This window comes from Prenolepis imparis, unplaced genomic scaffold (genome assembly GCF_030444845.1).
Source record: "Prenolepis imparis isolate NDT839.2.m4 unplaced genomic scaffold, iyPreImpa1.0 SCAF_4, whole genome shotgun sequence".
Taxonomy (NCBI): domain Eukaryota; kingdom Metazoa; phylum Arthropoda; class Insecta; order Hymenoptera; family Formicidae; genus Prenolepis; species Prenolepis imparis.
Genome location: NW_028141162.1, coordinates 11,654,723 through 11,678,119, shown reverse-complemented (window position 1 = coordinate 11,678,119; position 23,397 = coordinate 11,654,723). Strand labels below are relative to the sequence as shown.

Here is a 23,397-nt window from a genome sequence, read left to right as displayed (position 1 = left end):
AATGATTATGAAATATATAAAATGATTAACATTTTCTTATAATTTTTATATTATGTTTATTTAACAGATTACATCTACAATTTTTACAATTATAATTAGTATTACACTATTTTGAACAAAACCAATACTTATAACATATATTACAATGGATTATGAAAAATATGGAGCAGTTTGTCTAGTAAAACAAATGGTTCTTTTATCTTATAAAAAAACTTCATATTTCAAAATATATTAAATAGTATTACTTTTTTCTTTATATTTCTTATTTTCAAATTCTATGTTATATCATATATATCTCTATCTCCGTTATAAAAATTTAATAAAAAATATATATCATTATAGATTAGAAAAAAAATTGTATAAATGTAACTGTGTGTTGTGTGAGCAATTGTACATTTTTAATAAGTATTTGTTATTTGTAAAAGATATATGATCCACATGCATAAATACCGTTTTTAATATAACTAGCTCCTGAAATTAGCAAATATGCTGAATATTTGGCAGAAGCCACGAGAATGTTAGATGAATTAGATTTATTGTCATTCTCCTTTTCTTTAATATTTGCGTTTTGCTTGAAAAGTTTTGTATCGAATGAAAGCAATATTTTCTTAAGATCAGACAATTCATTTGTGTTTTTTTGAAATAATGATTCATTCTTTTCCTGTGCTGTCTTTATAGTATTTCTTACATCTAGTATCCTTTTATTATTAAGTATAATTGAACCAATTAATGACACAATTGCTAGTATGGCAGATGCAAGAATAGATAAATATTTAAATTTCTGCGCATTTATACTTTGACTATCATGATATTCTTTGATAGCAGTAGCTAATTGCGTAAAATTATCGCTCTCTTCTTTCTCTGATAAAGCGAGCTGCTCAAGAATTTTATTCTGCTCTTGCAAACTTTTATTTTCCATTATTGTTAAATGTACAAACTTAGGATCATCCCGTTTTGTTTGAACTAATTCAGCATAGAGTGCTTGCAATTTATGAGCAACATCTGTCAGGTCTCTGTTTAAGGTTCTTCTAATGTTCTGACACAGGAACAATTTATCTTGAAGGACAATTACTTGCCTTTTAGCTGCTTCAACTGCATTCAATCCTGTTAAATGATTGTACCATTGCCACCACTTAACAATTTTTCCTGGCAAGTCTGTGCTTGGCTCCAATGCCTTGGCATTTAAATCTTGTATAATGATGGCCTGCTCATTAAGTTTCTACAACATAAATGTGAAAAATTTCTTGAATAATTACTTGAATAATAAATGTAGCTGAAATTTTATGTATAAAAATATATAATTCCATGCATAAGAAAATCGAATACTCTAAATCAATGTGCTTTCTGAGAAGATTAAATTGATTGATGTTCAGAATATATTTGTCAGTGTAGAAAAAAATGTGAGTTGATAAATAAAGATTTTTATCTCGGTATTATATATTTAATGCTTACTTTTGCAACGATATTATATTTCTCGGCTGCAATGTTTTGTGCATTGGAAAACTTGTTCTGTGCTTTCTCCGTGGTATTTTCCACAATTTCCTTTGCGTGATGAAACACCGCATACTTGTTTATATTTTTATTTATTAGCCTAACTAGTTGTCGATAGCGTCCTATCATTTTATAATCTATAAAATTGAAGTAAATCAAACATTATCAGATTACGCATGCTGACATGCGAACATAATGAAATAAGAGAGTAAACCTAACCTAACCTCAATTCGAATCCTAACCTAACGTAAATTTAATTTGTTCTTATAAATATCATTAAGATAATATTAAAAAATCTTATATTGAAAATTGTATACAATTATTCGACTAATATTATTCCAATTAACTCGCTATTTTTATATAATATTTCAAATTTCGTTTCTATGTCAAAGAATCACTGCGATTGGTTCGCTGCTTCGATTGTTGTTTTCGAGAATCGAGATATATCGTACGGATCTCTACCGTGATTGGTTCGTTCCGATGCAATCGAGACTCGCAATGTCGTTCAGATCATAGTGAGTTGGGAAAGACGCGGTGATGGATCGTTAACGAATCGCTCTGTATTTTTCCCAATTTATACCATAATCTAAAGTGAATCTCGCGAGAAATTATCAAAGTCGCATTCGTAATCGTTATATACAATCAGTATTATATTGCCATCATCGATGTCGACCGGAATCGTCCGATATATGTATGTTATTTTGTAATTAATTCCATTCATTACATTTCTCAGAAATTCGTCTTATTTTAATTATTCGAATTACGCAGATTCGTATTCTATTTATTCATATATTATTCTAATTATTATTTCTAGTATTATTTCTAATATTAAAATATATTCTCGAATTTTATTTCTGCGTTAAATAACAGCTTTATTCGTTTTTGATTGCATTTTCTGTACTTATTTTTTTACTCCCCCCCCCCCCTCCCCCCGCCCCCCTGTAATTTCTCTCTAAAGGCGCGAAAATTTGCCGCCAATTTTTTCCACATTGTCTAGAATTAAAATAAAAAGAAAAAAAAGGTTCCAATATTTTAAAAAAATTGTAAAGGCCATTGCAAGTACAAATATTTGAGAAGCCTTCATTTGCGCACAGTACAATTGCACACGTTGCAATTGCACACCGTGCTATTAGACACATAAAGTTGCGCACAGTTCTTTTGCGCACCGTTCATTTGCACACCGTGCAATTGGACACGAAAATGCGCGACACATGCTCTATTCACACACACACACACACACACACACGGGGGGGTGTCTACCAGCACGGTGCGTAAAAGAACTGGGGGCAAAAGAACTGTGTGCAATTGTACTGTGCGCAAGTGAGCCTCTCCCCAAATATTTTAGTCGTAATCGCAAGACCGTAAGCAAATCGTCCAATCACAGTCAAGCATTCTTATTACGTTATGATAATTCTTCTCTATGATTGGACGATTTGCTTACGGCCTTACGATTACGACTAAAATTTTTGTACGTGCAATGGCCTTTATAATAACATGGCCATAGGAACCCAACGCAACGAAAAGTTAAACTAAGATATTAACATGAGATTTATTAGATGGACATAAGAAATAAAATTAATAATAAAAATAAAGGTAAAATTAGAATTAGAATTAAAGAATGCAGGAAATGCAAGTAAACAAAGTTGGCAATTCTGACGTCGCTTCGATACTATCGACTGCTATCGAGAAGCAAATTGCGATTCTCGAAGTTTTGAACCGCGAGAGTAACGAAACGCATCACGGCCGATCGCGGAGTTGCATTCGTACGTCGCTGCATATTTTTCCCCATTATTTTGGTTTAAAAGTGAATTTTGCGCGTGAGAAGTTATCGTGATTGTTTCGTAAAGTGTTTATTTTCACGTGAACGTTGTGTGCAATGACTATTGTCGCCAATATATCGCGATTTTAATCCTCGGTGATCCGCTTCTGTGTGTTGGAGTGAATGGAGTCTTCCCTTTCCCTATTCGAGCTGCTATTTTCTCGCTGATACAACGAGAAACCACAATCGACATATGATTATGACATCAGGTATGCGCATTTTATTTTCTGTAATTGCGCAAAGCTATTATTTTTGTTTGTAATACATTATTTTTACATGTGTATGAAGATCCTATATATGTGTGTGTGTGTATGCGTACATACGTGTGTATCTGTATGCAATTATTAACTTTTTATCCGAAAATAATATATTTTCGGAATCAGCTTTTGCTGATCTATTTATTTCTCTCTTTTATGCATATTGTCTCTATAAAATATATTTTATGATTATTCTAATTATATATTATGATAATTAAATTAATACATTAAATACAACAATTATTTCTCAAGATTCTTGAGAATTAGCAGCCCCGAATCGGCTCCGATTGTCAATCGCAAAACTTATTCAGAATTGCGAATTTTTAATAATATTTTATCGATAATATACCACACGATAATGACGACCATATTATAATGTCGTTAAGATGGCAGAACTGTTGAAGAAATTTTTCAATATCATGCCATAGTGTTTACAATTTTATCAGTCACACTGACTGTTAGGTTATGATTATCATCAACGCAAGACAACAAGCAATTCACCTTTTCTTACTACGTTTTCGTTTACATTTCATTTAGGTAATTTGCATTTGATTATTATATTTAATTTTAGTTTTTTAAATTAACCAAAATTTCTAAATTATATTACAGATGTTTATTTTCATAAGAATTTAAAAGCATTGGGGAAATTTTATAATAAAATTGCCAAAAAGAGGTAATGCAATTTATATACTTCTTTCTGCTAACTACTAATTGATATTTGAAATAATAAAAAAATGTTTTGTTGCATATAATAGCTAAACGTTTTAGTATAGAGAATTTTTGATTAAAGTATAATTTATACAATACTTTTTTATTAGAAAAAATATATCTGTACACATGATACTGTGTAAGCAAATCAAATATACATTTGTGAGGAAACTAATTTATTTAACAGACACAAGAAAACTACAATGAAAAGAAATTTACGAAGTGTACGTAATAAGACAATAATTGAAATATCAGATTCGGATGATGAAGATTATAAAGTGGTACCAAAATCAGAAGATGAAGACTATACAATGGAAGGTAATAAAACGAAAAAGAAAATTAGAGAGAATAATAAGGAGCCAGTGAAGAAGAAGATAAAGAAAAGTACGCAGAACAAAGTTGATAAATCTAGAAAAAGAAAAGGTCAAGAAGAAAACTTGGAAATATTAAGTAACAAGAAACTGAAAGTAGAAGAATCATCATTTGCAGATTATTCAGATGCAGGAGTATTAGAGCAAGATCAGAAAGACGTGGATCAAAAAACTACTATTAAAACTAATATAAAGCAAGATATCAAAATTAAAAGAAAATTAAATTCCAACTTTTTACAATGCATAGACATACAATGGACAGCTGTTGATTACATAAGTGAAATATACAATAAAATAGATAAACATATTGTAAAGAATGTAGTACAGCTTTTTCAAGAGGACAACACTATACCTTTTATCGCAAGATATAGACGAAATAACACTGGATCTATGGAACCAGATCAGTTGAGAGCACTTAAGGAAAGTTTCGAGCAAGCAAGAATTATTCAACAACGCGCTGCAACAATTTTAAAAACCATCGATAAATTGGGGAAATGGTCACCAGAAATTCACTCTGCTATCACATCTGCAAAATCCCTCACTGATTTGGAAGACATTTATGCTTTATATAAACCAACATCAAAACGACTTCTGGCAGAGAGAGCAAGAGAATTGGGCCTGGAAAGTATTAGCGATGCTGTTTTACACGGACAAAAAATAACCCCATTGGAATCCCTGATAAATGAGCAGAAAGAAGGTTTACGAGATGAACAGCAAGTGAGAAATAGTATTATGCATATATTAGTGGATGTTATTACTAAGGATAAAAAGATTTTTAATGCAGTGACATCCTTCCGAAAAACATCTATTATAAACATACAAACAACACAATGTAAAGCAACAGAAGATTCAAATAACGCAAACCAACAGAAATATGAAAATTATTTTAATTTTAAATCAAGGGAGGATACTATTAAGCCACATCACATATTGGCTATTAATCGAGCTGAGTCGCAAAAGATTATTAGTGTAAAAATTATAGTTCCGGATACTTTTGAACGTGCATTCAAAGAATATTGTCTGTCAGAATACACATGTCAGCAAAAGCTTACGGGAAATGTAACAAAGTTGCATTGTGATTTACTCAGGGATAGTATTGATTACGCTTACAAGAAGGTGATTAAACCTCTGGTGATACGTCGAGTACGGAGTGAGATGAAGGAAAGCGCGGAAAAGGCATCTATACAAGTATTCGCGACTAATGTTAAACAATTGCTGCTCACTCCTCCTGTACGAGGTAAAATTATTCTTGGCATAGATCCGGGTTATCATCACGGATGTAAAATCGCTATTATATCGGAAAACGGTAATGTTCTTGAGACAGCTGTAATATATCCTCATAAGCATAAGAATGAATCTTCAATTTCCATTTCGGCTAATAGTTTGGCGAAGCTAGTGAACAAATATAAATGCACGGTATTAGCTCTGGGGAACGCTACAGCAAGCAGGGAAACTGAATCGTTTCTGACAAAAATGATAAAATCGAAGATGTTTGATTCATCGGACGTGACGTACACCATCGTTGACGAATCTGGAGCATCAATTTACAGTTGTAGTCCTGAAGCAAAATCAGAGTTTCCGGATCTCGATCCAAATCTGGTTTCGGCTATCTCGATAGCGCGACGCTTGCAGGATCCACTTGCGGAATTAGTTAAGATAGAACCGAAGCATTTAGGAGTCGGGATGTATCAGCACGACCTTCCTGAAAAACAATTGATAAATACATTGGACGAAGTTAGTATAAATTTGCTTAATATAAATCTGATAATAATTACGTGAAGAAATTTTAAGATAGAAAGAGAATTTTGAATATTATATATTTGCTATTAGACAAAATTAAAATATAATTTTTAATAATTTTTTTTTATGGAAATATGAAATTGATCTTTTCTTTAGTAATTTAAAGATTAGAGATTTAGAGATTTTAATAAATAATGCAATAGGTCATTCCATTCTGTTTTTGTTAAGAAAAAATTATTACAGGTTGTCACAGAGGCTGTGAGTTTTGTCGGAGTGGATGTCAATACAGCATCCCAGTGCCTTCTGCAAAGAGTAGCCGGTCTCACAAAATCTAGAGCTGCAAACATCATAGAATGGCGAATTAAACACGGAGCATTTAGGAATAGAGAACAATTGTTAGACGTGAAAGGTATCGGCAAGAAAACGTTTGAACAGTGCACAGGATTCATAAGAATTCGGCCGGAAACAGCAATGATTGGCGAAATCGCGACGAAAGAGAGTAAAAAATCAAAGGACGATCTTAATCTCTTGGATCAAACGTGGATTCATCCGGAATCGTATGCGATAGCGAATAAATTTTTAAAACACTGCCGATGCAAGTTGGACGATCTTGGTACGCCGGCGTTTATCGAACGAATAAATTCACACGCGAAAGCGAGATGTGCCGAATTAGCTGCGCAATTTGATACCAACGAGACTACTATGGAGATCATAATTAAAGCTTTGACTATGAAAAAGGACGAGGATATACGTTTAAAGTCAAATTGTCCGCTGTTCCGTATGGGCATTCAAAATATCCATGATTTGAGCATCGATACCGTATTAAGTGGTGTCGTAAGAAATGTCACACATTTTGGAGCCTTTGTAGACGTGGGCGTCGAAAAAGATGGACTAATACATATTACACGTATGAAAAGACAGACTCTGCATGTAGGCCAACATGTGGAAGTAAAAGTAATTACTCTCGATGTGACACGCAGCAGGATCGGTCTCGAATTAATGAAGACGTTATAAATACTCGAATTGTTTTTTTCAGAATTAAGAAAAGTTTTCATTACATTGGTGTAACAATACTATATTTTTCTTGATATAAATTAATAATTTATATCAAGAATGTGTTTTTTTATTTTGCTTTTATGCTATATGTGTATATACATATAATTTGTACTCAAATTTTAAAGAAGATATAATATAAAAAATAAAATTATTTTTGTAACAATCTAATATTTGAGTTAATGATATCGTTTAATGAAATGCTTACAATATAACATGACAAAATGCTTATAATAGCATCGAATTACTATATTATCTGTATATTTATATTAAGTAAAAAAAAAGTATCACCATTGCATTGATGATAAATATATCTTTGTAAATAATATTTATGTTTCAGATTTGTTTAAAAATACTTTATGTATTAAATATAAGTGCTATAATAAAGTTACAATAAATATAATTTCTCAATATATATATACCTATATATTATATATATATATATATATATATATATATATATATATATTCCGTGCATAATTCACGGTTTTACTATTTTATATATTGTTATCTAATATTAGTCTCTTACTTAAATACTTGTGATTTGTGTCTACCTTTTATTCTTGTTACATTACAAGTTTCTCGTGGGGGTAGTTTATCCCAGAAAAATGGATTTTGTTCTCTTTATGTCATGCAATGCGACCACCTAAAACGGGAACTCTATATGCGCGGTTGCAGAGAGTTCGCAAAACGAATTCCAGTCACGTGCTAACGTGCCTTTTCCCCTGCTGCTAGCAAAAGTACGGTCGGCAACGATCTACAAGGGAAGTGAGGGGATGTATACCGCATTGGATGCTGCAGGAAGAAGATCGCAATTGCGACAGACCGACAATCGTAGTTGAATCTCTTATTTTTCAAGCCGGATTTTCTTCTTCCTGCTGTTATAAAAGATTAAGATTTATTAATTAATTAATTCCTGTTTATCGACAATAATAAAGTTTTACTTATACTATTATTTAATAAAATATAAATAAAAGATACTATTGGATAATTCAAATCGCAAGATAGTTAAAAATAATAGATTGAAAATAATAATATATTATCATTTTTCCTATTTTTTTTATAACAATTTTTTTTAAAGTAGAGTCATAAAAAATTCAATATTTTATGTATTCTTTTTTTTATATTTATTTATTCATTTTTTTACATAAAATAACTTCTTCATATTTGGATCACCAATAAGAGGATATGGTCCTGTATACATGGTAGAGTGCAATTAGCAATGCGGCGACGACATGACGACGATTTTATTTCGTTATTGTATTCTCATACCTGATTATTCCTGAAACACACTCCTTCGTTTCACCTCGCTTGAAAGTTTTAGCATGCAATCTGCGAATTCTATCCCGCTATCGGGAAAGTTCAGGCGCATACCATTCCGCTCTGTCCGCTGTTGTCTCAAACCACGGCTACATTTTGTATGAGAAGTACACTATGTATACGTTGAATAGCTCGCTTTAGGTCGAATTTAAGAATGTGATCGTGCTTCTTGCGGCAAATCCGTATTTGGCGTTATTTCCGCAATCAAAGTAAATATCTTCCGCCGCACATTTTCCTGTCACAATCTCGAACGTGAATATGTATTAATTAATCTTTTCAAGCACCATGTATCAAATATGATATATAAAAAAGTTGACAAAATTAAAAGAAGAGATTGATGCTTTAGAATATTTTTAGAAAGAAGAGGATAATAGTTTTTTCTTGAACAATATTTTTAAATTTGATTAAATAGAATTTGTACAGGATCACAGAAATTATTTAAAATAAAATGATACAGGCTGCTCTAAATTTAAAAAATTAAATATAAAATATAAAAAAAATTAAATCTTAAATATTTTCATTCAAATAATCTTTTATATTATTCTTCAGAGTTTTGAAAGTTATGAATTATAGTCATAATAAAAACTATTTTTTGTATACATATTTATGATAGGATTTTCTAATTTTTTTCTTTTTTGTTGTACGAATTGCTTGCTTATGTAAAAATTACATAAATATATATTTTTATATTTATAATATATATGTATTTTTATATTATAAATATAAAAATATATTTATGTAATTTTCACATAAACAAAGAAGTACAACGAAAAAGAAAAAAATGAGAAAATCCTATCATGAGTGTGTATACAAAAAATAGTTTTCATTATGACTATATAATTCATAACTTTCGATCTGAAGAATAATGTGAAAGATTATTTGAGAATTAATATAATTAAGTCAATATACATTCAGTATTACATTAAAATGATTATTAAATGTTTTTTATTAAATTAGACTAATAAATATCTAATTTAACGACTTGAAATTTTCGAATTATCAAATATTTATTAAAACGATAGAGCTATTCGTGTGGCAGTTTATGTTCTCATTCATTCGGTATCAAATAGAGTCTATCAATGTCATTCATGGAACAATGCACACAACTAATTTTTTTTTATTCAATCGAATAAATCATAATCGAAGCTATGAACAAAGTACTCACAAACAGCAAAATATACTGTAGAGAGGATACGTAATCCGGATATATATATTTATGTATGTGTATATGTGGCAGAGAAAAAACGAAATGTTCACTACATGAAACGAATTGGAAAACGAGAACCATATGCGATAAAATTGTTTTCGATTGTATCATGGATTCGTATATGAATTAGATTAGTAACTCATATAAAAAATAGATATTTATAATGATTTTTTACTAGGAACAAAATCTCAAAGAATTGAAAATTATCATATATCATATTTTTATATATTTATATAGTATCTTAATAATTTTAATTTCACATCTGGAAGATATTTAATTTAGATATTTTTATTAATTATGAAGATTAATAATAAAAATAATTTTGAGCTGTATCTTTTTGCAATCGATGATTTATATAATATATAATTTCTGGAAGTATTTATAAAATATATTTATATCAAATCTTGTTTTTATATATATATATATATATATATATATATATAGTCTATTTTTGAAAAAATTTGGGAATTTATTTTTTAAATAAATTTTTCACATTTTTAGCGCCTTACGTAAGGAAAATTTATGATTGCGCGCGATAGCATGTTAGATTTAACCGACTATCTTTAAGAGAGAGAGAAAAAGAGATCAGCTATGAAATTCAAGATTCATTTATAAAATATAATATGATAAATTCTTTGTACAAAAACGTTTCACTATTGGTTCGTATATTGAATATTGAATATCGATTTAACTTTGTACATATACCAACCTTGGCATTGAATTCTCCGAGTCTTCCGTGTGCTTTTTCCACCGTATCTACCCTTTATTTTCCGGGATGCTTTTCATACTCGTCGTTTTTCTCCCTCTTTTCACGCGTTCCATTGTTAGACTAGACGCTTTGAAACTACTTTTCACCCTCGGGGATCTGTCTATTCGCGTAACCGAGTAATAACCTCGGGTATTTTGTTGTTGCCAGGCATCGAAGAGATTTTACTCCAATGTTACTTCTGCGAAAAGAAGATTGAAGCTTTTCATCTTAGCATTGCGATTTTTTATTGTCCTTATTCAGCAAGTTATATAAAGATTCCACATTTAATATCTTTGTAATTAATCTATAAATTATATATATGTATTTTTCTCTCTCTCTCTTAAAATAAGGATTATTTGAAATTAAATGGAAAAAAGATTTCACTATTGTTTTGTACTTCTAAAGTTCCCGAAAAGCCTAATCAATTTCAATCGTTTGTAATTTTGGAACCATCGCGGTTTTCATTAAAGAACGATCGATTCCAAAATGGCCAAAAAATTCGTACAGAAAAAGTAGCTTTACGACGTCTTATGACATTATATCGTATAATTAGTCGTCACTGTTGGAAAGTATGACGTTATATATGTAACTTAAACACACTGTACAAATTACCTTTCTCGGGTGGCTTTGCCACGCCGCAAGTCGCGGTTTCACAAAGCGCTCTCGTCATACCAGAGAAGCTTTTTCCGCTTGCTTTCTTTACGGCCTTGCCATTCTGACAGCTTAAGTCTTTTCTTAGCCGAGTTCGCATAACGCTAACGTATAACGAGATGTAATATTTATATTACCGAGGAAAATATTTTCGCACCGGTATACGATGCGCTGTTAGCTTATACTGGGTGATTCTAGAAATTGAGAGGGCTATAACTCTTTTCTTTTTAAAGTGAAGATAAAAGAAAATGGCAGAGAAAAATTTTAGCACGGTTTAACGAGTTTTATCCTATATACGATCCACTGCTACTACTTCCGATGTCCCATTTTTTTTTAAATTATCATGTGCGATGTTTTTTTATAATACATATAATTTTTCTCATGCTACGTATATATGTAAAAGTATATTCTAACATATTTAACACAAACTGTGTGATACAATATTATTTGATACAAACAATGATATTTTATTTTAGACGATTTGTTATTTCATATATTGCTGTTTTCGTATCTGAGTAAAACGTATGTCAATTCTCTTGCGTACTGTATTTTCGACTATTTCATTTTCGTACACTAACATTATTTCACAGTATTTCCGACGAGCTTTTCAGGATGTCTTAAAGATACGAAATCGTCAACCCGTCTCAAACGGGGGAATACGCGCCTACCGCGTCGAAGGTTACTTAATTTCAGTCGCGACTCATAGGGGTGGGCTGATTCAATTATCGTGGTTCACCACGAGCATTAAAGTGACGGTTTCTATTCTCTCTGTACCTCTTTGTCTCCTGTCAAAAGAAAGAGAATTTCGGTAGTGGTACAGGTAACGATTCTTAAAAGAAGCAAAACGATCAGTACCGAACGAAAGAGATGGATTAATTTAGAATATTAAAATCGACAAACTCCAACCGGCAAACAGATATTAATCCGTTTCAACGGATTTCAGTTAGCATCCTAATGCTCAGTCAGGCTTAATTTATGTGGGAGAGATAGGAAAGAGGGAGGGGGGGGGGGAGATAGCGAACATATGGAAATTCAACAACGAACAATTGAAACATCTGACATTTAAATAAAATATTAACATTAAATTTTTTAATATATTAATATTAGAACAAATTCTAAAAAAATATATAGATGTTTAATACAATTATGCAGTTAACAAATTAAAAATATCAAATATTCTTTTTTTATTATTCATATAATCTAAGAAAAATAATTTGAATATAAAATTAGCATGTGTCTGTTTAATTATACATTATATATTGATATGTCGATTAAAATATAGTTATTCTCTAATAATTGTCAGTAGTTAAAGCATTACAAGATCCAGATGTTATTTTAAGATATTTGCGAATGTTCTTTTATCATTTTGGCAGATTGAGGAAAATTAACGTTATTAGTGCCTCTGAAATCATAATAGATATATATTGTCGTGTAAATAAATTTTATAAGTGCACATAACACATATATAAATGTCTTTCTAGGACAATAGATGCATGCATAGATATTAAAATGGACAATCAAACGGATATATCATTTTCATATTCAAAATATTTTCTTACAAAATTACGCGATTAATAAAAATATTATTCTATATTCCTTATTTTTTTCATAAGAAATTATTTATTTCTTAGCACTACACGATTTATTGAATACTATATATATATGTATATGACACGATGTAGTAACTATAGATATAGTAGTAACTGATTATATTATATTTTGCGAAATATGACTATACGAGCAATGTCAGTGACGTAACGAGAAAACATTAACATTCCCTCCTAATAGTCCTGATTTCGTCGCAAGTACCATCCGAGGCATAATGCGAGTATGCGAGAGAGCCTATGTAAGGGTTGGCTCATGACTCGCTCCCGGTATAAGGGTCTCTCTGCACCCTCTCGATCAATATTCTGTCCAGTGGCGTAGCAGACGGGTGACTATTTCTTTTCGTGTAACTACATTGCGATTTTGCTGTTTGCTTGTAATTTTTTTAAAGATGTAATTTTATAATTATTAAGGGCAACACATGAGTACGAAATAGCATTTTACTTTGAAAATTTGCCACTGGAGAATAATGAGATAATGGGAACATTAATAGAAAATATATTAATAGAGATAATAATGAAGATCACGTATATATGTTTCGAATGTTATAAATAAATTTATAATAAAGTGTTTTATCGCGAATTGTCCCGAAATTAATGGCTAAAAAGTTTCTCGATATTATATATAATGGCATATTATGTATTATATTATTATTATTATAAGCATTAATAAAAAAAATATATCATGATATGAAAATAAAAATGCTATTTTAGATAATGTATCAATTTTTTAAATATTTATATTAATATTTTACTATATTTAAAGTATCTAAAATTAAATAGTTTTCCTTTAATGTTTTCAGTTTTAATTTATATGAATATTTGTGTGTAAGTAGAAAAAAAAATTATCAAATAGATACATAATAAAAGTGATATACCTACTTATTAAAAATATATTAAAAATAGTAATATTTAGATACATATTTTTAATATCTCTGTATCTCGTAAGAATTTTCAATGAAAAGAGGAAATTTGTTGGTTTTTTGGAAAATTTGTAGTATTTACATTCGGCACGATTTAAATGAGTTCCGATATTTTCGATCGAAATTACATTTGTACAAACCACTGGTCGTTGGGCAAATTTGCTGCTGCCAGTCAGGATATTTAATTGGAGAACTGTCATGCAATGCAACTGTCAATGGGAAAATTTCTCCCAATAACGCGATTAAATTTCGCGGACAATTGCCGTGACGCAAATTGGTGCACGACATATGGCTAAACAAGGATTCTTGATAATTACAATCCACCATATATTACCAAGCACGTATCTACACACATTACACTTTCGTAAATGTAATGCTGTACAGTCACAATTAAAGTACTATTTCATTCTAATTTTAATAAAATTTGTGTAACAACTATTATTGCGGCGCGTGTAATGTATTTTCTAAATTATCTGGTGATAATTTCTAGTCAAATAATTCTATTATGTAATATGAATAAGATTTTGTGTGTTTAAATATTATGAATAATATAATAAAAATATATATATGTATACTTTATATATGACATGATATAATTAAAATAATTTCGTTCTAGGAGATATTTTTTAACGCATTTTTTTCCAAATTTTATTGTATGAGATTGTTTTTAGAATGTTTTCGGAATGCGCAGCATATCTACGTGAAACATATATCTCACATAATAAAAATAAAAAATAGCAGTTTGAATGAAGTTTGCTTTTAATTGTGCATATTGATTTAGTGCCCAAGAACTTTGTTATATAAACACTTTTGAAATAACAATTATAAAATAAATTAAATCTAAAATTGATATGATACACATTTATTAAAAATAGCACATACATGAAGAATATATATATATATGAAGAAATGTAACAAAAATTTAATTATTGTTTGAGCGCAACGCTGATAATCAATACTCTGTAACGTCTTTGTATCAATACTAATTCTTTGAAGGGGTGCACATATTATAATGTATTTATAGTACTCCTCTCGCTTTCTGTAGAGGGGTCACCGTAGTAAATACTAGTCTCGACTTTTGCTCAGATCCTCAGTCAAAAAGGGCTAGGTACCCTGTATAGCAAGTGCTGCAGTATACGTGCAAAGCCTCGTATTGGCTTGGTCATTTATTCTGAAATAACAAGCCAAAAATTATTTTTTTGTGTATTTTTTATATTTAATTATTTTTATTTAGAGATAGTTTATTAGAAAATTTCGATATCATTATTTATTGTTTACTTTTATAGTCGCATAATATGTGCAAGTATCTTGTGTGTAACGTAATTTATAATAAATAATAATCAATACATCTCTCTAGTAAAATATCTAAATATCGATGCACGATAATATTTCAAATTTCTCGTTATACTTATGTTACTTTTCTGAATGTTTTCTTCTGTATATACAATTATTTTTATTAATGAAATAGAGTTTGTTTCAATAAAAGCTTCTTTTAACGAGCAATAGGAATCAACACACATACATACACATACATAATTACTGCGTTTGATTTCAAAGGTATGCGTATAAATCGCGAACATTTTTCAATTTTCTTTTGATCTTTTCGCAAACAATTATACTCACAATCAAATATTGCAGATAGCAAATTTCATGTTATTTTATTTTTTTATGGATAAAATTAGTTGCTTTAAAAAAATATCATGTGCAACTAAAAATAATTTATTTTAAAATATCATGTCATATGATAGCTATTACTAATGTCCGTGTTTTCAATTTGTTACAGTGTTTTTTTCATTGGACCATTCGACTAATTTGGCATTTGGATTCCTCCGGATATTTCATCGCTTCCAGTTTCATCGCTGGAAGTCAGCAGATTAGATACATCGTGAAATAACGGTAAGATTAGATTGATAAAAACATTCCGCATATTCAATGAAAATTGAAAATCATAAATTTTTTTTAAATTATTCAATTCAATGCTATCGATTTTCTTTGAAACTTACTATAAAAATGTTTTTGCCAGAAAATAAATTTTCGTATAATCTCCGATTTATACTTTAAATTGTTGCGCAACAAATATTAATTGAAAGATGACGCTTTTCTTCTAAAGAAAAGTTCTCTACACTTTTTCCTTATGCTTAATTATTTATAATTAAAAAAATATGGATTTCTCGATATTTTTAAAAATCGTTTGTAAATTAATCGAATAATAAATATCATAAATAATAACCTAACTCGTAAAATTTAGGAAATCCTGCGATTCATAAAAGCGATCGATATTGTTTACTGCAACATGTTGATATTTATTTCGCTGTAATATTTTGCGCTCACTCGAACTGATTTCGGTCCATGCCCTTTACCGGGAGCTTCATCCATGGAAGACGGTAGCGTGGTAACGACTTTATTAGGGTTATCGACGTGCGCACGTGCCTCACCCTCTGACATTTTAACTCTTGGCATGTTCGTTATGGAAAGTGGGCCGCGTCAGTGGCGAACGCGGCGCAACTAATTGCTAATTATCTTACGGTTTTAATCAATCAGTCCGTACGACACATTGTGCAGTCATGGCAGATGTTGCGCAACCGGTATAGTCCCTTTGCTGTAATCAAGTCCAGATCGTTCGTATAATTGGTCGGTTACGTGATTCCATAGTTACACGCCCGCGCCTCGTCGCGCACGCTTGTTACAGTATTACGTGAACTTCATTATTCTGCGTTCGTTGTAATTCAGCGGATACGAGGATAGGAATCTGTGCGCGCGAGATCGATGCGAGAAAGCGGTTTTCGTTGTTGTATAGGCGTCGCGCCTCTCCTCTCTCTTTCTCTCGGCGACGAAATTGCAACCTGGCGTCCTGGAAGATATATTTCACGCCTTGTTGCGAGTAAGTGGCTTCTTCCACGCAGGATTAATGCCGTAAGGCGCGCTACGTTATGCACAGCGCATAATACTCGCTCTGCTAATTTATTTTTCACAAAATATTACTGGAGACGCGCGCGCATAAAGTAGAACATATTATATCATTCAGAGAAAATAAACATTCAGGAGAGATTCTATAAATAAATTGTAAAAATATCTCTTATTGTTATTTTTTAAATGCTTTTGGTTGTTTAAATCTTGCTTTCCGGAAAAAGAACATTTAATTGATTATAGTGAATCTTACGCAATCGAATAATGAGATATTTTTCACCTTCCGAATTATGCAAACTTTACAATACTGATCAGTACTAATTAGTTAAATTTTGTAAACTATATGATTCATGCAACTCTCATACACGGCTAAAATACAGTATAAAAAATGTTTAGACGATGTCTGAAACAAATATTTTTTAAATATCCTCTTATGTTTGAATATTTATGTTGCCTGAAGGTATTTAATAAACGATTGTCGGAAGGATATAAAAAGTTCATCGTAGGTTTCTTGGATTCGCAAATATGATGATGCTCATAAATCTGTTGCTTTCTTCGATTTAAAGATTTGGAGTGTGTGTGAAGCTGGCGTCTGATTTCGTGGAAACTTATAAATAATTAAGAGTTCTGACTTTATTTTCATAATAGTTTTAGAGTCCTTGATACAAATAGTTCTCGTTAAAGCAAAGACCATTAAAGCAACGAAAATGCCTTGGGACAAACTGATTGTGAGACGTCAACTTCACACAGAGACTCACTTTGTCCTACGATATTTTCCTTATCAGTAATTATCAAGATTTAAAAAATTTATAGTTCTACATGAATTCTAAACAGAGTTCTGCCTTCTAAAAGCAAAAAAAATATTAATTAAGCTAAAATAAAGACAACCGGATTTCTATAGCTAAAGAGATATTGAGATAAGATTGTTCTAATATATATGTATGTATTTTATTTGTTTTATCACAGGTTCTCGCAGTCAAACTCGCGCACGGCTTATTAGCAATAATACCGAACGAATCGTTCCTTCGTGTTTTCGATTATAGTTTTCTCATTGTGCAATGTACGCGAGATACGAGTGTGATTCACTCGTCGCGTCGGGAGTGCCGTGTAAAGTGTCGGGCGATCGTAATTATTCGTGTTTTCGCGAGTGTCGTGAGTGCTACGAAGAAGCAATGACGATCGACCAAGAGAGGAGGAGGAAGCTCGAGGAGGCATCGGGCCACAGCGGGGCAACTGTGAGGTATGCAAAATAAAAATTAAAAAAAAAAATATATATATATATACAGAGTGTTAAAATATTAGACCGACAAACTTTAATGGGAGAAAGAAGACTTCAAAATAAACATTTTTTGTTAATACTAATTTTCTCTACAACATTTAGTTTTAATATTACATGATATGAGATATGAGTTTGTGATTTTTCAGTTTGTCATTTATATTAAAGTTATTGGAGGAATTTTTGAGCATTTACTGTAAAAAGAGTGAATTACTTTTATATATTTGTTCTGTGTTTTGTTCAAGATTAAAATACAATTTAATTTTTCGACTTATAATTGTTTGTTTATTGTTTAAGTCACAAATTCCTATTTCATATCATGTAGTATAAAACTAAAATCGTCGTAGAGAAAAATTGTATTAACAAAAAATGTTTATTTTGAAGTCTTTTATTTCTTTTCAAAATTTGTCGGTCTAATTTTTTACACCTTGTACATATATATATACACGCACACACATGTACATATATATATATATATAATTTGAATATTTTGTTTTCAGATCAATGTGCTGTGTACATACTACAACTCTGCTACTGTACGTATCGGTGAGTGAGAAATTATTTAGTTTATAACATTTCTATAGCGATAATGAAGTGTATGAAGCTGGCGTTTAATTTCGTGGAAACTCATAAATAATTAAAAGTTCTGGCTTAATTTTTTAAAATAGTTCTAGTGTTCTTGATAGTTTAAATAGTTCTGACTATTAAAGCAACGAAAATATCTTGAGACAAACTGAGACGCTAATTTCACGCAGCGTCTCACTTTATTCTACGGCATTTTCCTTATCAATAATTATCAGGATTAAAAAAATTTATAGTTCTACATAAGTTCTAAAAATAGTAGTTTTGCCTTCTAAAAGCAAAAAAATATTAAATAAACCAGAAATCTTAATTATTTATGAATTTCTACGAAATGAGATGCCAGCTTCACATGCACAGATTTGGAAGACATGCATCCAAAAATTCAAAGCGCACTTGACCCATATCACGTAATAATTATTCATTTAAATATTCGTGTTAATTACCGAGCTACAAATATATTCTAAAAGAAACTTGATTTAAACAATTGATTTAATTCTAAAAATTTAATTTGAAAAATAAGTGTTTGACCGTATTTTTACACAATTAATGACAAAAAATCTCAACATGAGTATTAGGAAAAATACAAGCGGGTAACGGACATATCGGGTGTTCGCGATCTGTTTTAGTTGAAAAGCAATATATTGATTGTTCTTAAACCGTTATACAACTACAGGGGGAGTTGTTAATTAATCTACATTTTCTACACTCGATCGAGTTACGAGAGTCAGGTACTCAGCAGCAATTATGTTATAACCTTCTGGCCCGCTTTCGACGATGCAAAAAGAACAGGAAATTACTCTTCTGTATTTGATGCGCGTCGATGAGAGCGAGAAATAAGAGAGAGAAGGAAAAAATTTACATCCTGAGATTCTTAGCACATCGTGAACGGAAAAAATTCGCAAGCGAATGAAACGTGAGCCTCGCAAGATTATTGTTAGAAGCTAGTCAGCGGTAGATTATTTACTGCCGCGGGCGCACACACAATCTCACGTATATATATATATAATTGACAATTAAATTAATTAATTTAATAAAGAAATAAAGTTACATTAGTGGTTTTAAAATATCTTGAATAAATACAGGTGTAAAGAGACTTATGAGGAACTATATAATTAGAGGAATATATACTTATGAAAATAGGCAATATTATTTATTAACATAGATTTGCGAATCAGACAGAGCAATTTACTTTGTTCGTGGAAACCAACTGCTAATTATAATTAATCAATAGTGATTATATGCATGGGATATGTAGTATCTAATTATCTTATCAATATTCGTATTATCAATCTCAATCGCGTCATTTTAGCGAGCATATTATCGTAAAATTTTGCTTCCGCAAATAAATTGCTTGCATCTCTGTTAAAATTGTTACGCAAATCTGTCTGTATGTCGATATGTTAATTGTACAATTTATATTCGATCTTTAACCTTAGATTATTTCCCTCTTCGGGATTATCTCCCGAGGATCTTAAAACATTTCGATCCGTCATTGATGTTCGCGCGTTCAATGCACGCTTCTCTTCCCACGTATCAAATCGCGAGAATGAGAAAGAGTCCTCACTAATTACCGCGTATGATTCCCGTTGCAAATTAATTTCATTGTTACGCATACGTGTGGGGACCGCAAATATATTTTCGCAAATACGCGAGAATGTTGGTTAATAAAACAAAGGTTCGCGCGGTCTATTGTTCGCGATTGTGACGGCTTTACGGCTTGATTTTGCGCGCACTGCTCTTCGACGTGTCACGGGACTCGGTCGCTTGTTATTTTTTTCTGGCTCAATGAATATTCGAATATCTACGCGCGAGAGAGGGTTTGTTTCTCGCCGCAAAAGTGGGATATCCGCCGTGGCAGGTCGGGGGTGGAATAACCCGTTGGTTGCGAGTTATTTCGTCGACGGGGCGTCTAGACGCCGCGGCGCCTGTTTTCAAGCATCAAATGCTTGCGGAAATGCGGTCGATGCTTCTAGCTTTCTTGCCCCCGAGCTTTTGCCGCAGAAATTTTGCCCGCGTCACACCGTTCGTCGATTTGCGTTGCGCTGCTGATTGCAATTTCTCAGACGGAAAACAGTTTCGCTGCGGAGACTGCGGAAAATTCGACCGGACAAAAAATAACACGGAAAAATATCGCGAACGTGATAGAGATAAAGATGTCTTTTAATTAAAAAAATTATATTAGATAAATATTTATTAGATTTCTGCACAGAGAGAATTTTCTCTTACAGTTTATCCTGAAAATCATGATAATTGTGGGGCAATATGATATGGAAAGAATTTTATGAGAATTTCTTTGATTAATATTTATCACAATAAAAATAATATCTATTACAATAAAATATAAAATATGTTAGATTAATTTTACTATGCAGTTTAGTAAAATTAATCAAACATGTTTTATATTTCATTTTGTGATAGATATTATTATTTTTATTGTGATAAATATTAATTAGAGAAATTCTCATAAAATTCTTTCCATACCATATTGTCCCACAATTATCATGATTTTCAGGGTAAATTCTAAGAGAAAATTATGGTGGCTTGTTTCTGAATTCATCTGCCCCACGTAGTGGGATTACTCGTATTAGTTTGAAAGTACGTTCTTTTAATATTAAAACTCTGATGAAATATTACTGATCTTATTTAGGCGTGATAATGAAGGGGAAAAAAGTTATCGCGTTAGCGCGATATCAATTCATTAGTGAAACGCCCATTACATATGTGTAAAGAACGACCAGGCATTCGAGATCCACGCGTCTCGTTTTCTTCACATTTCAAGATTTTTTGCCATTATCTTTTATCTTGCAGAATTTCATTTCGCCCGATTAAATCGACGAAAAAACCGTCGTACGTGACACTCACGGAATAAGGAGAGAACGGACAATTTTTTTTAATCAGACGATGGTTCTCGCGGATCGCGACTAAGTGTGCGCCCTAAGAGGTCGCCCATCTACGGATCGATTTTAATCTCTGTAAGAGACTCGAGGGAAACACGCTTATATTCAGATTGGAATTGTTACGTCGCGTTGCACGTGCTGCAGTTGAAATGCATTTAATGGGCGACGGGCGCTGCGCTTGAAGGCAGAGGCCGGTTATAACCGAAGTCAAATGTTTTATACTACCATCACCTTCTCGGCGTGCGTGCGCCCGATCGATCAGACCCGGTTTATGACAGCAGGATCGCCACGGATAATAACTCCAAGTACCTGAGGGCAGCTCATAAGTCGCGCGTTATAAAGCATTTCGAGCATAAAAGTTTTCGCGTACAACGCTAAATAAACTCGGATAAGATGACGTTATCTAAAATATGAATATGAATAAAATCAAAGAAGAAGTGTGAGAGAAAAAGGACAAGAGAATGAGAATAAATGAGAAATTAATTATTTATATATAGATATTATTATTATTATTATTGCTGATGTCTCTTTTTTCTCTCTTTCTCTCACTCTTTCATAAAAATCCTAACTGTCATGAATTCATAAACGTCTAAATCTTCTGGCAGCTTAACTGCATCATTTGAAGTTTGCTCGTCCTAAAGGAACGTAAAATTCCGCGAAAACGCGGCGTCAAAGTAAAACGATCCTCGAGAAGAATGTCGCACAGATTAAAGAATATAAAACTTGGTCGAGGTGTGTAATAAAGCACCTCCTATTCTTTTTTTTTTTTTTTATCCGGAAAGCTCGTCTTACGTCTAACGGGCAGTTTCGCGCCACCGTTGCCGCTCACCGACGTCTCGTTTCTCTCGCCGGCGCTTGAATTACGGCAAGTTTTCCGCCTTACTGTCTATTTACTGCGTGCTCGCGTGCCACAGGTAATACCGTCGGTCGACCATCAGGGAAAAACCGCGTGGAAAAAAGGCTCGCGCAATGAATTCTCGGATACTTTCAGCAGTATTTATGGTGTCCGCCCCGCACAATTTATTTAATTACCGCGCGAGAACCCCGTGGCACTGCTTTATTAGAGTTTATTCCAATTTTCGCACCTCGCGTAAGCGAAACCGCAATGTCGATATCAATTGGTCATAGTTACGCAATATAGAATCAACACTGTTATTGGAATTTTTGACGTTACATATAGGGCAATCGCGGTTTAATTAAAGTTAGAGTAAATAAAACTGTTTTTTTTTTGTTGTGTAAACATTTGCACGGTGAATTTCATTTTAACGATGATTTTTATAGTATAATATAAAACATTTTATTTATATTGTTCTAACTGATTATCGAAGTTGATCATTTATATTGCATAACTATGTTTATTCGATAATGGTTGTGCCAAATATAAGCGCTATTGAACAGTACCGATGAAGGAACGTATATACAGCTATCTCTCTTGGTCGATAATGCAACGATTCTATTTTCCACCAAAGTCTTCTTTCTCTCTTCGGATTAAGTCATTGAACTGTATGGGCTTTTAACTCTTTTTTTATTTGGGTAACGTAAAGTGCAACATTAATCTCCACTATGTTAGCCGACATCATGAAAGAATATTCTAGAAAATACTCGGGTAGTGACTATATATGGTTATGATTTATAATATCACGACAATAGGAACTTTGAGTAACGTTGTTATATATAAAAATTATGCACGACAATATATATAAGCCTAGGCTCGGATTAAAAGAAATAAATAGAAGTTGTAAACGCTTTTATTCATTTTACTCGAAACAAAAGTTTATATGGACGTGACATTAAAACATAAAACGACATTGTCATCTGAAACGGAAGTTTGTGGAAGATTGTT

The 23,397-nt window shown here is 31.7% G+C and overlaps 2 protein-coding genes and 1 long non-coding RNA gene across 4 annotated transcripts; 2 read left to right on the top strand and 1 right to left on the bottom strand.

Annotated features, from left to right (window-relative positions):
- Nucleotides 1–136: 136 nt before the first annotated feature.
- Nucleotides 137–1,699, bottom strand: LOC145935122 (mitochondrial potassium channel). Its single transcript, XM_083036225.1, has 2 exons — nt 1,453–1,699; nt 137–1,219 (listed from the first exon to the last, which is right to left on the bottom strand). The coding sequence occupies exons 1-2, from the start codon at nt 1,618–1,620 to the stop codon at nt 413–415; spliced, it is 975 nt and encodes a 324-aa protein (XP_082892351.1). The 5' UTR covers nt 1,621–1,699; the 3' UTR covers nt 137–412.
- A 1,538-nt stretch (nt 1,700–3,237) lies between these two features.
- LOC145935497 (uncharacterized) lies at nt 3,238–18,033 on the top strand. Its single transcript, XR_014425234.1, has 3 exons — nt 3,238–3,519; nt 15,676–15,788; nt 17,766–18,033. It is a non-coding gene; the product is annotated as an uncharacterized LOC145935497 (long non-coding RNA).
- On the top strand, nt 3,857–7,591 carry LOC145935093 (uncharacterized protein YdcI). Of its 2 annotated transcripts, none has more exons than XM_083036157.1 (4): nt 3,857–4,104; nt 4,177–4,240; nt 4,463–6,380; nt 6,630–7,591. In XM_083036157.1, the coding sequence occupies exons 3-4, from the start codon at nt 4,479–4,481 to the stop codon at nt 7,398–7,400; spliced, it is 2,673 nt and encodes an 890-aa protein (XP_082892283.1). In that variant the 5' UTR covers nt 3,857–4,104; nt 4,177–4,240; nt 4,463–4,478; the 3' UTR covers nt 7,401–7,591. The 2 variants fall into 2 exon arrangements, with proteins under 2 accessions (XP_082892283.1, XP_082892284.1); XM_083036158.1 differs by having other exon boundaries at nt 4,386–6,380.
- Nucleotides 18,034–23,397: the final 5,364 nt, after the last annotated feature.

Coding starts and splice junctions, on each gene's coding strand:
- LOC145935122 (XM_083036225.1), bottom strand. CDS start 1,620: ATGATAGGACGCTATCGACAACTAGTTAGGCTAATAAATAAAAATATA. Junction 1,220..1,452: donor AATATAATATCGTTGCAAAA/GTAAGCATTAAA, acceptor TTTATGTTGTAG/AAACTTAATGAGCAGGCCAT.
- LOC145935093 (XM_083036157.1), top strand. CDS start 4,479: ATGAAAAGAAATTTACGAAGTGTACGTAATAAGACAATAATTGAAATA. Junction 6,381..6,629: donor TGATAAATACATTGGACGAA/GTTAGTATAAAT, acceptor AAATTATTACAG/GTTGTCACAGAGGCTGTGAG.